Below are 13,540 nucleotides of genomic sequence, written 5' to 3'. Positions count from 1 at the left end.
GCACGCCTCCTCCTCCTAATCTGAGTGTTTACAACAGATAACAGAATGACATGTAGGGATACCGTGCAGAGCCATTTTGTTGATGACCGCAAATGCCTAAAGTGTCACCAAGGACAGCAGGAGTATCACACAGGATAGGATTAGATACACAGCTGTGCAGACAGTATCACACAGCAGAGAATTAGATACACAGCTCAGCAGAGAATTAGATAAAAAGCCGTGCAGACAGTATCACACAGCAGATTAGATACACGGCTCAGCAGACCGTATCACACAGGATAGGATTAGATACACAGCTCAGCAGACAGTATCAACACACACACACACACACACACACACACACACACAGACACAGACACAGACACACACACACAGACACACACACCAGCGGCAGGCAGAGAACGGAGGGTGGGGGGGGTGTCATTGGAGACGGTAACGGAGGGGCGGGGGGAGGGGCGGCGGCAGAACAGGGGCTGGGGAGAACAGAGGGATGGGATGTCATTGGAGACTATAATGGGGGGAGGGGAGGCGGCCCGTACTCACACATCCCGGCGGTTGACAGGGGTATATTGGAGCAAACACCATACGCTGTGAGCTCCACAGTAATGGCGCTGATCTCTTCCCTCTGCTGTGATCTGGACAGCCCAGGGGGCACGTCCAGGTCACAGCAGACGCCCACTGTAACGTACTGCATGGGGTCGGATCCCGACTACTGTTCTCTATGCACAGGGGCTGCCATAAAGGAATGAGTTACTGTCGTTACACACATGGCAAATAAAGCATGGCAGCTCCCAGTGGCTCCAGTAAAATAAGAATTACATAAAAACTAAATAAGCTGTATTAGAAATACTTGATTTCATAATCACTATTTTTAATACAAAAATAAAAAACCGCGATACCTTCCCTTTAAAGGAAATGTTAAGAATGCTAGTAAACAATTACCACAGCTTCAGCATATCCTTTGTCTACATGAATTGCATACAGCAGTATTTAAGTACACCCAAAATCCCTAGATTTAAAAAAAAAAAAAACCAAAAAAAAAACAAAAAAAAAAGAAACAAAAAACGCATATACTCTAGTTTAAGTCAAGTTTTTCAGCCCATTTTTTTATGCTAAAAGAAGGGAATTTTGTTACTTACCGTAAATTCCTTTTCTTCTAGCTCTTATTGGGAGACCCAGACGATTGGGGTATAGCTACTGCCCTCCGGAGGCCACACAAAGCACTACACTAAAAAGTGCAAGGCCCCTCCCCTTCTGGCTATACCTCCCCGTGGTATCACGGGTTCTCCAGTTTTAGTGCCAAAGCAAGAAGGAGGAAGCCAATAACTGGTTTAAACAAATTAACTCCGAATAACGTCGGAGAACTGAAAAACCGTTCAACATGAACAACATGTGTACCCGCAAACAACAAAAAAATCCCGAAGGACAACAGGGCGGGTGCTGGGTCTCCCAATAAGAGCTAGAAGAAAAGGAATTTACGGTAAGTAACAAAATTCCCTTCTTCTTCAGCGCTCTATTGGGAGACCCAGACGATTGGGACGTCCAAAAGCTGTCCCTGGGTGGGTAAAGAGATACCTCATGTTAGAGCTGCAAAACAGCCCTCCCCTACGGGGATGTCACTGCCGCCTGCAGGACTCTTCTACCTAAGCTGGCATCCGCCGAAGCATAGGTATGCACCTGATAATGTTTGGTGAAAGTGTGCAGACTCGACCAGGTAGCTGCCTGGCACACCTGTTGAGCCGAAGCCTGGTGTCGTAATGCCCAGGACGCACCCACGGCTCTGGTTGAGTGGGCTTTTAGCCCTGAAGGGACCGGAAGCCCCGCAGAACGGTAGGCCTCTAGAATTGGTTCTTTGATCCATCGAGCCAGGGTGGCTTTAGAAGCCTGCAACCCCTTGCGCGGACCAGCGACAAGGACAAAAAGTGCATCGGAACGGCGCATGGGCGCCGTGCGGGAAATGTAGATTCTGAGTGCTCTCACCAGATCTAGCAAACGTAAGTCCTTTTCATACCGGTGAACCGGATGAGGACAGAAGGAAGGCAAGGATATATCCTGATTAAGATGAAACGAGGAGACGACCTTAGGGAGAAACTCCGGAATGGGGCGCAGCACTACCTTGTCCTGGTGGAACACCAGGAAGGGAGCCTTGGATGACAGAGCTGCCAGCTCCGACACTCGCCGAAGCGATGTGATCGCAACAAGAAACGCCACTTTCTGTGACAGGCGAGAAAAGGAAACTTCCTTCAGAGGCTCGAAAGGCGGCTTCTGGAGAGCAACTAGTACCCTGTTCAGATCCCATGGATCTAACGGCCGCTTGTACGGGGGCACAATATGACAGACCCCCTGCAGGAACGTGCGCACCTTAGGAAGACGTGCTAGACGCTTCTGAAAAAACACGGATAGTGCCGATACTTGCCCTTTAAGGGAGCTGAGCGACAAGCCCTTTTCTAACCCCGATTGCAGGAAAGAAAGAAAAGTGGGCAATGCAAATGGCCAGGGAGACACTCCCTGAGCGGAACACCAGGATAAGAAAATCTTCCACGTTCTGTGGTAGATCTTAGCAGAAGTCGACTTTCTAGCCTGTCTCATTGTGGCTACAACTCCTTGGGATAATCCTGCAGACGCTAGGATCCAGGACTCAATGGCCACACAGTCAGGTTCAGGGCCGCAGAATTCTGATGGAAAAACGGCCCTTGGGACAGTAAGTCTGGTCGGTCTGGCAGTGACCACGGTCGACCGACCGTGAGATGCCACAGATCCGGATACCACGATCTCCTCGGCCAGTCTGGGGCGACGAGTATGACGCGGCTGCAATCGGATCTGATCTTGCGTAACACTCTGGGCAGGAGTGCCAGAGGTGGGAAGACGTATGGGAGCCGGAACTGCGACCAATCTTGAACTAAGGCGTCTGCCGCCAGAGCTCTTTGATCGCGCGACCTCGCCATGAATGCCGGGACCTTGTTGTTGTGCCGGGACGCCATTAGGTCGACGTCCGGCACTCCCCATCGGCGACAGATTTCCTGAAACACTTCCGGGTGAAGGGACCACTCCCCTGCGTCCATGCCCTGGCGACTGAGGAAGTCTGCTTCCCAATTTTCTACGCCTGGGATGTGAACCGCGGATATGGTGGATGCTGTGTCCTCCACCCACATTAGAATGCGCCGGACTTCTTGGAATGCTTGCCGACTGCGCGTCCCTCCTTGGTGGTTGATGTATGCCACCGCTGTGGAGTTGTCCGACTGGATTCGGATCTGCTTTCCTTCCAGCCACTGTTGGAAGGCCAGTAGGGCAAGATACACTGCCCTGATTTCCAGAACATTGATCTGAAGGGTGGACTCCTGCGGAGTCCACGTCCCCTGGGCCCTGTGGTGGAGAAACACTGCTCCCCACCCTGACAGACTCGCATCTGTCGTGACCACTGCCCAGGATGGGGGCAGGAAGGATCTTCCCTGAGACAATGAGGTGGGAAGGAGCCACCATTGTAGAGAGTCCTTGGCCGTCTGGGAAAGAGAGACTTTCCTGTCCAGGGACGTTGACTTCCCGTCCCATTGGCGGAGAATGTCCCATTGAAGTGGGCGCAGATGAAACTGCGCAAAGGGAACTGCTTCCATGGCTGCCACCATCTTCCCGAGGAAGTGCATGAGGCGCCGTAAGGGGTGCGACTGGCCTTGAAGGAGGGATTGCACCCCTGTCTGTAGGGACCGCTGCTTGTTCAGCGGAAGCTTCACTCTCGCTGCTAGAGTATGAAACTCCATGCCAAGATACGTTAGCGACTGTGACGGTGACAGATTCGACTTTGGAAAGTTGATGATCCATCCGAACGTCTGTAGAGTCTCCAGCGTAGCATGTAGACTGAGTTGGCATGCCTCTTGAGAGGGTGCCTTGACAAGTAGATCGTCTAGGTAAGGGATCACCGAGTGTCCCTGAGAGTGCAAGACTGCTACCACCGCCGCCATGACCTTGGTGAAGACCCGGGGGGCTGTCGCCAGACCGAATGGCAGAGCTACAAACTGAAGATGGTCGTTTCCTATCACAAAACGTAGAAAACGTTGATGTTCTGTAGCAATTGGCACGTGGAGATAAGCATCTTTGATGTCTATTGAGGCAAGGAAGTCTCCTTGAGACATTGAGGCAACGACAGAGCGGAGGGTTTCCATCCGGAACCGTCTGGCGTGCACATGATTGTTGAGCAGCTTTAGATCCAGAACAGGACGGAACGAGCCGTCCTTTTTTGGAACCACAAAGAGATTGGAGTAAAACCCTCGCCCTTGTTCCTGAGGCGGTACAGGGACCACTACTCCTTCCGCTCTTAGGGAGTCCACCGCCTGCAGCAGGGCATCTGCTCGGTCTGGATGTGGAGAGGTTCTGAAGAACCGAGCTGGAGGACGAGAACTGAACTCGATTCTGTACCCGCGAGACAAAATGTTTGTCACCCACCGGTCTTTGACCTGTGACATCCAAATGTCGGAAAAGCGGGAGAGCCTGCCCCCGACCGGAGATGCGGAGGGGGGGGGCTGGAAGTCATGAGGTAGCCGCTTTGGAAGCGGTTCCTCCATTTGCTTTCTTGGGGCGTGCGTGAGCCCGCCAGGAATCTGAGACTCTTTGCGTCCTCTGAGTCCCTTTGGACGAGAATTGTGTCTTGCCCGAACCTCGAAAGGACTGAAACCTCTGCTGCCATTTTTTCTGCTGAGGTTTGCTTGATCTGGGCTGGGGTAAGGAAGAGTCTTTACCCTTGGACTGTTTAATGATGTCAGCCAATGGCTCGCCAAACAGTCTATCCCTAGATAAAGGCAAGCTGGTTAAACATTTTTTGGAACCAGCATCTGCTTTCCAGTCCTTTAACCACAAGGCTCTGCGCAAAACTACCGAATTGGCGGACGCCATTGAGGTGCGGCTGGTAGATTCTAGGACCGCATTGATAGCGTAAGACGCAAACGCAGACATCTGCGAGGTAAGGGACGCCACTTGCGGCACCGCTGGATGTATGATAGCATCCACTTTTGCTAAACCAGCTGAAATAGCTTGGAGTGCCCATACGGCTGCGAATGCTGGAGCAAACGACGCGCCGATAGCTTCATAGACAGATTTTAACCAAAGGTCCATCTGTCTGTCATTGGCATCCTTAAGTGAAGCGCCATCCTCCACTGCAACTATGGATCTAGCTGCAAGTTTGGAAATCGGGGGGTCTACTTTTGGACACTGGGTCCAGCGCTTGACCACATCAGGGGGGAAAGGAAAACGTGTATCCTTAGAACGTTTAGAGAAACGCCTTTCTGGATGAGCGTCGTGTTTCTGGATTGACTCTCTGAAGTCAGAGTGATCCAAGAAAGCACTCAATTTACGCTTGGGATAGAGGAAACGAAACTTCTCCTGCTCTGCAGCTGCCTCCTCTGCAGAAGGAGCTGGGGGAGAAATATCCAACAGTCTATTGATGGCTGAGATAAGCTCGTTTACCATGGCGTCCCCATCCGGGGTATCCAGATTGAGAGGGGTTCCAGGATAAGACTCCTGATCACTCTCTTCAGACGCATCACAGGGCGACTGATTGCGCTGAGACCCTGAGCAGTGTGATGACGTTGAGGGTCTTTCCCAGCGAGCTCGCTTAGGGTGGCTGGGGCTATCATCTGAGTCATAATACTCAGCCTGGGAAGCCGGGGACCCCCTTGCAGTCTGGATTAATTCCAACTGAGGGGGATTAGAGGACAGAGACCTCGCCGTGTCCATAGACTGAGCCCCAGTCATGGATTGCAAAGTCTCAAGGATTTTTGCCATAGTCACAGACATTCCATCAGCAAAAACTGCAAAGTCTGTCCCTGACACCGGGGCAGGACTTACAAGCGTCTCAGCCTGGGTCACTACCCCTCCGGACTCCGGCTGGCGAAGCAGCACCGGATCTGAGCATTGCACACAATGGGGGTCTTTGGAACCTGCTGGTAGAGCAGCCCCACATGCAGCACACGCAGTGTACACAGCCCTAGCCTTGGCAGCCTTGCGTTTTGTGGATGACATGTTGCTGCCTCCTCAGAGCGATCTGGGTCCAGCCAGGAAGCGACCTCACAGTGCAAGAAATAAATAAATATATATATCTGGTGACACAGTACACCAATGCACACTGAGGCACTAGAGGGGCCAGCTGAAATGCCGCTTACCGCCCGCTTAAGAGCGGGTGTGTGGTCTCCAAAAGCCCCCTAGTCCAGGTCTCCCAGAGCCTTGCGTCCTTCCTCCAGCCAGACTGCATGTAATGGCTGCCGGCGTCCTGGGAGAGGAGGGGGGGCGGGCCCTGGGCGTTCCTGGCTAAGAGCGGGAAGCCTGCTTCCCTCTGTGCCTAGTGAGAGGGCTGGAGCATGTAAATCAGGCTCCAGCCCTCGTCGCTGCTGCGAAACAGCGTCTCTCCCCTACCCTGATTGACAGGGTGGGGGCGGGAACGAAGCGGAGCTAGGCCGCAAAAAGCCGGGGACTAAAGTTATAAACGCCGCCGCCGTAAAAGCGCGGTCGGCGTGTCCCCGGCGCACCACAAGTCACAGCAGCGCCGCCCGATCCAGTGGGGGTCGGCGCTGCGTTCCCACAACACAAAGTCCCCCAGTAAACTGTAGGAACACTAACTCCAACGTTACGGTCCCCGGCGCACTACAACACCCAGCCAGCCCGGAGTGTGTCTGTGCCTGCCGGGGACACCGAGTACCTGTATGATGCAGGGCCATGTCCCTGATTGTACTCCTGCTCCGTATCCATCAGGTGCTATGGGTCTGTGGATGGAGCCCGGCGTCAGAGCTTAGAGGCCGGCAGGATCCCACTTCCACAGAGCCCTACAAGGGGATGTGGAAGGAAAACAGCATGTGGGGCTCCAGCCCCTGTACCAGCAATAGGTACCTCAACCTTACAACACCATCCACGGGTGAGAAGGGAGCATGCTGGGGGCCCTATATGGGCCCTCTTTTCTTCCATCCGAAATAGTCAGCAGCTACTGCTGACTAAAATCTGTGGAGCCATGCGTGGATGTCTGACCTCCTTCGCACAAAGCTTGAAAACTGGAGAACCCGTGATACCACGGGGGGGTATAGCCAGAAGGGGAGGGGCCTTGCACTTTTTAGTGTAGTGCTTTGTGTGGCCTCCGGAGGGCAGTAGCTATACCCCAATCGTCTGGGTCTCCCAATAGAGCGCTGAAGAAAATCCCCCTCTGCTTATACTAGAGAGGTTCGCATATGAAAATTCTTCTCCCCTGTCCTCCATCCCTGAGGTGTCCTTACCTGCTTCTTGCAGTCCGCAGGCATAGACCCCGCAGTGATCTATTCTGGAGCCGCTGCTGCAGTTATGGCTTTACTGCAGTTCAATGCTTTGCAGCGCCGTAAGACATTCAACTGCAGTAAAAACCATGAAGGCAGTGGCCCTGCGTCCCGGATAAGATCACAGAGGGGAAGTGTGCATGCGGACTGCAAGAAACACCCATCAATGATAGTGTCCGGTGCACAGGGCCACTGCCGTCATGGTTTTTACTGCAGTTGAATGCTTTATGCAAAGCATTCAACTGCAGTAAAGCCATGACGACAGCCTGCAGCGGCGGCTCTGGGCACTGGATGAGATCACCGAGGGGTCTATGTGCCTGCAGACTGCAAGACGCAGGTAAGGGACAACGCAGGAATGGAGGACAGGTGAGAATTAGTGTGTATGATATATATATATATAATATATATAATAGGGGACCAGAATGAGTATATTACTAAAGCATGGGGCACATTACATTCTATTGGTATATATATTTTTTACATTTTCCAGTAGCTGCTGCATTTCTCACCCTAGGCTTATACTCTAGTCAATAAGGCTTCCCAGTCTTTTGTGGTAAATTTAGGGGCCTCTGCTTATAGTTGAGTATATAAAAAGGTAAGTAGTTTGTCCCAGGAAAATGCTGCGTGTTGAACTAGGCTAATTTTTTTTCACCTTTATGTAGGATTGGTGCTCGTACTGCAGTTAATCTCACCTTCCACATCATCAGCTGCCATACGTAGTAGAGATTCTGTAAAATTTACTTCTACACTCTTCTTTTCGAGGATTTTTGTAATAATATCTTGCGTTAGCCCTGGATTCTCTTTTTCTGCCTGAGGGGAGAAAAAAAAAATAAAAAAAAAAAAAAAAAAAAATGAAAAATTTATATAATGGTGCGCTTTACAACTCAGGACACAACACCACATTTCTTTCATGTGCTTAAAGAGTACATGCACATACCGTATTTTTCGTTTAAGACGCATCGGATTATAAGCTGCACCCCAAATTTAGACTAAAAAAAAAAAAAAGAGGGGGTCCGTCTTATAATCTGGTGTTGTCTTACCGGAGGGAGGCAGCAGTGGTGGAGAAGCGGGGAGGGGTGGGCGGAAGGTCACAGGAGGCAGAGGCTGTGCTGCTAGCCACTGGGAGTCCGTACTGGCAGCGGCAGTCAGTGGAGGCAGGCGCGGCGGCGTCCGTGGCGGGAGGCGCGGCAGCGGCCGTGGTGGAGCGGGCCGGTGCAGCGAGTGTCCCAGCGTGTACGCGGCTCCGGTTCAAATGATGGCGCCTGGAGTGACGCATGCGCAGATTGAGCTCTCATCCAAGAACTCCATCTGTGCACGTGCAGAGTTCCGGCGCCATCATTTGAAACTGGGACCGCGGATACACTGGGACACCTGCCGCACAGCCAACCGCCCGAAGCACACAAAGTGGCAGCCAGCAGGCTACCCACCGCAGAGAGGCAGCCGGCACAGACAGGCACCTGGCTGCCCGAACGCACCCGGTCTCTGCACAGACAGCCCCCCGGTAAGCTATATTCGGATTTTAAGACGCACCCCTCATTTTCATCCCAATGTTTTGGTAGGAAAAGTGCGTCTTATAATCTGAAAAATACAGTAAATAACTTTAGAATAAAGTCATGTGCACATAAATAAGAGCCAACACCATATCTGGCAATTAAATGATGCGTATCCTGCATTTTAAGCAGTTTCTCGCCCTCTGCAGGTTCTCTTAATTTGCAATTGGCCATAAGCTGGTACGAGTAGATTAACTGCTTAGGGTGTCTGCCATACACATTCCTTTATGATGTTCATTCCTCAGTCAGCACACAGAACGAAGCAGCCAAATGGAGGAAATTATGTATCAGTACTGAGCTTTGAGGATGTGAAGCAAGCTCCAGGTTGAAGTAAAAGACTTGTTAGACAACTCAGCACAAGCTTTACATAAAACAGACACCTCAAAGTGCTGGAAGTCTGTACACTGAGGAGGAGGCTGGGAAGTGAAGCAGTGTCTCGAAAGTGGGGAGAGAAGCTTAAGTCTCTGATAAATATAGATTATGAAGATTTCTATATTAACAAATTAGTACAAGCCAAGTTTACTAAAAGTACTCTTTAAAAGCAATGACTTCACCCCATAACAACAACTAGACCAGTGATGGCAAACCTATGGCACACGTGCCAGACTGGGCACGCAGAGCCCTCTCTGTCAACACGCTTGCTGTCACCTCATCCAGCCGCTTTGAACTGCCGATGCGATCACGCAATTCAAAGTTGTGTTGGAACAGAGGAGACATTTCTCCCAGCTCTGACACTCCTTTCCTAGGCCGCAGGCCTGTTGCCTAGGAGACAGCGGGAGCGTCAGTAAGTGGTGCCGGTGTAATGACCCAATGAATTGAGAACCCAGTGGCGCACAGCGGTGGAGCGGGTGCTGGAAGGGGAGTTTTTTTTTTTTTTTAATTTAAACTGTGCCAGCATGGGGGAAACATAGCAGCATGGAGGTACATGAACATGCCAGGATGAGGAAACATGCCAGGATGGGGTACATCTACCAGGAATGAAGCCATGACTGGGACAAGTATACCAGAGGGTAGGAAATTAATATACATATATACACACATACATATATATATATATATATATATATATATATATATATATATTACACACTAATATATACACATATACACACACTAATATATACACATACACACACACACACCGTATTTTTCACACCATAAGACGCACTTTTTTTTCCCCCAATGTTGGGGGAAAGTTGGGGGTGTGTCTTATGGTCTGACTATAGGGCTGCGGCTGGGAATGAGGGTGCTGCGGTGGAGCGGGTCATCGGGGGCACAAGCAGGCAGCAGCAGCGCCTGCCGTGACCACGTGGGCCCGCTCATTACATATGCGCGCCCATCCTCCCGCCCATCTCTCAGCGCTGAAGCCGGCACTGACAGGTGGGCAGGAGGATGAGCTGGGACGCGCGCATAGTAAAGAGCCGGTCCGCATGATCACCCCTGGCAATTACAGCCTGGAGTGATCATGTGCAGCTGTATTCACTGCCCCCCGCGCGTCATCAGCGCGGGGAGCAGTGAATCAGTACACTCACCCGTCCCCGTGTGTGGAGCAGTCCCCCGGCAGCACGCAATGTCTTCCTGTCTGTGCCGGTCAGATGATCTGTGCTGATCAGCTGATCGGCACAGACAGGAAGACATCGCGTGCTGCAGGGGGACGGCTCCACACACACAGGTCATTGCCGCTGAGAGGAAGATATGATCGGTGCTGGAGGGAGTGAGGAAAAGGTGAGTATAAACGTTTATTGTTTTTCTCTGTGCTATAGGATACAGGCCATATACCAGGATGGTATATGAGCACGATGGGGGCATATAGCAGGATGGGAGTATATGAGCAGGATGGATGGGGGGTATATGAACATGATGGGAGTATATGAGCAGGATGGATGGGGGGGTATATGAGCATGATGGATGGGGGGGGGGGTATATGAGCAGGATGGGGGGGTATATGAGCAGGATGGGAGTATATGAGCAGGATGGGAGTATATGAGCAGGATGGGTGGGGGAAATATCAATAGGATGGATGGGGGGTATATCAATAGGATGGGGGTATATGAACAGGATGAGGGAATATGAGCAGGATGCTGGTATATGAGCAGGATGGGGGTTTATAGCAGGATCATATACAAGGCAGGAGGATCATTACCAGGATGGGGTACCTTAGTAGAGAATTTGGGGACATTACCCCCATAACAGTGTCAGCAGCAGATCCTCGCCCCATAACAGTGTCATGAGCACATTTTTTTGCTTTAAGTTTTATTTTCCTCCTCTAAAACCAGGGTGCGTCTTATAGTCCGAAAAATACGAGATACATATACACACACACACACACACACACACACACACACACACACACACGTTTACCAGGAAGTGGCCCAGGATGGGGTGGGGGACAACTACACAATGAAAAGTGAGGGTAGCAACTCTTACATCTTTATGGGATTTCAAGATGTTCAGAGTTTGAAATGTAGATGTGGGTGACATCTGATTGCATTCAATGCTAAAATCTGTCTAATATGCTGCAATTTTTCCCAGAAAGATCAATCCAACTGCTGTGTCTGGAAAGGGCAGTGGCTGAGCTTCAATGTGTGGTAAGCATGCATGAGTGTGATGCCTTTGCAGTCGTCTCCTCTCTTCAGCAGGGGGCAAGTTTAAAATCAACTATTTACATAATAGGATTGGTTGGCACTAGGGAAAAAAATTGGGTTTAGGGCTACAGTTTCGGCACTCTGCCTGTGAAAGGTTCGCCATGACTGAACTAAACCATCATCCCCATACATACATTTTTACTTGTCTGTTGAAGCTGTGGAAGGATTTTTTTCTTGTGAATAGTGCATTTAGTGTTTTTTTCCACCCCTCTGGAGTTTACATTCTATAATGCAATAATTTGGATTTCTACAGATGTGCCAACACCTACTACACTTCACTTTTGACAAAGCATTTTTAAAAAGAAAATGGGGGGGTTGGGGCAATTTTTTTCTTTAAACTTAATATTTTCTTTGGTCCAACTAGGGAATTTTAATGGATAGGCTTGACTGAAATACAAAAGTATTGCTGGTTAGCATTAAACAGTGTAACAAGCCTGTCAATGCAATAAGTATCTATTAGGCCCAGGTATTGTAGGTGCACAAAAAACAAAAAATACTAACATTGCAAGCTAGAGAAAATTGTGGGGTCTCCAGTGACAAAAACAAACCAACAGCACCCAACGATTGTGTTGCAGGGGTCAATGGGGTGACAAAGGAAGTGTCTTCCCACTGTCAACCACGTAGATGACAAATAGGAGGGACCAAAGCATCTAAGGGGGTAAAATAACCAGAGTTCTCAGATAAAAGCTACAAGTCTGTTCCCATGAGGATTCTATGGGTGGTTTCTAGTGATGAGGAAGCACAACCATGCCCTGTACGCGAAACGAGCAGGTCAAATGCTTAGATTATACTTGGTACTCATGTCAAGCCAAAGGAAGTCAATCGGAAACTCAAGCTTTTTTTTCCGGGAAGATCTTTCAGAAAAAAAAAAAAACAAAAAAACAAAAAAAAAAAAAAACCTTGTTTCCCCTTTGACATCCACTATACTCGGTACTCGTGGTAAGCTAGTCCAAGCATCCAACCTGCTCGTTTCCAGTAGCTAACAGTAGTGCTTCCTCATCACTAGAAACCACCCATACAATCATCATGGGTCAAGTGGAAGTAAACAAGAGACCCTAATAGCATGGGCATGTATAGGGAGACCATAGACCCTGGCTTTATTCAGGGCACAAGTATGAAAAGAAGGAGTCCTCCAGCGATGCCCAGGTGAGCATAAAACTTCACATTTATTAGATTAATGAGACAACTAGGATAGATCCAGAATGCAACATCAATTCCTATTTAACCTATGCATTTTGGCATAACACCATGGTCCCAGTACAGGTAGGTAAAGTTTAATACTGCCGCAAATTTTCCCTTCTGAGAAAATTAATATACAGCCATCTGAAAAAAGGGCTAAAATATTTGTCAGAGATACGCTTTTTATATAGAAGAGGGTTGGGTCCCTGACACCCCATTTACTGTAGGTTACCATGTTGCCTATTAGGACATAAGGGCAGGCGTTCTTGTACCGACCCCTCTATATGGTAACTGGACAGAGCGGTATAGTCAGAAGAACGTTACTTCGATTTCTAGGAGTTATCAAGTAAATGAAGCGTGCCTGACTTAACTCCTTCACCTTGTCAGATTTCTGTATAATCCCACACCACCATCCATCTCGCTTCTCGAGGTTAGAATAATGCAGTCGCTGCTGCCGACCGCCGGATAATGATTTGCTTACAGCTAAATTTATCAAAATCGGCTTGGTTTTATTAAAGAAGAAGTTGTGTGCAGTGGGTTCAGGAACACTAACACATTAATAAGAGTGTGATTCATTACATCTGCCAGCTTTAGAAAAACACTTAATCTGCCACATCTAAGACACAGTGCAGGTCACCTTGGCGCACAAACAGAGGTGGATCTGCCCCGTGGGTCGCATGGGAATGCTTTAATTACATTTGCATTTCATCTGCCTGATTAAAGTTTTCACATGGGAGGTTAAGAAATGTTTGAGATGCGACTTTTTTTTGTACAAGACTGTTCAAAAGTAAGTTACACAAATTCTATTGACTGGCACATACATTCAGGAGGAGAGGGCTACACTGCACAGATCATACTGGCCCATGCGTGGAAGTAGGAGCAT

General features: G+C 49.5%; 1 protein-coding gene across 1 annotated transcript in view; it reads right to left on the bottom strand.

Annotated features, from left to right (window-relative positions):
- Nucleotides 1-13,540, bottom strand: part of PDCD10 (programmed cell death 10) — a 102,230-nt gene that overhangs the window by 21,122 nt on the left and 67,568 nt on the right. Inside the window, exon 4 of the mRNA XM_075340657.1 lies at nt 7,976-8,093. Coding sequence (XP_075196772.1) covers nt 7,976-8,093 — 118 coding nt within the window. The remainder of the gene's footprint in view (nt 1-7,975; nt 8,094-13,540) is intronic.

Source organism: Anomaloglossus baeobatrachus, chromosome 3, assembly GCF_048569485.1.
Source record: "Anomaloglossus baeobatrachus isolate aAnoBae1 chromosome 3, aAnoBae1.hap1, whole genome shotgun sequence".
NCBI classification, from domain to species: Eukaryota; Metazoa; Chordata; class Amphibia; order Anura; family Aromobatidae; genus Anomaloglossus; species Anomaloglossus baeobatrachus.
Note: the sequence above shows the minus strand (reverse complement) of the source record. Positions and strands in the feature narration are given on the sequence as shown.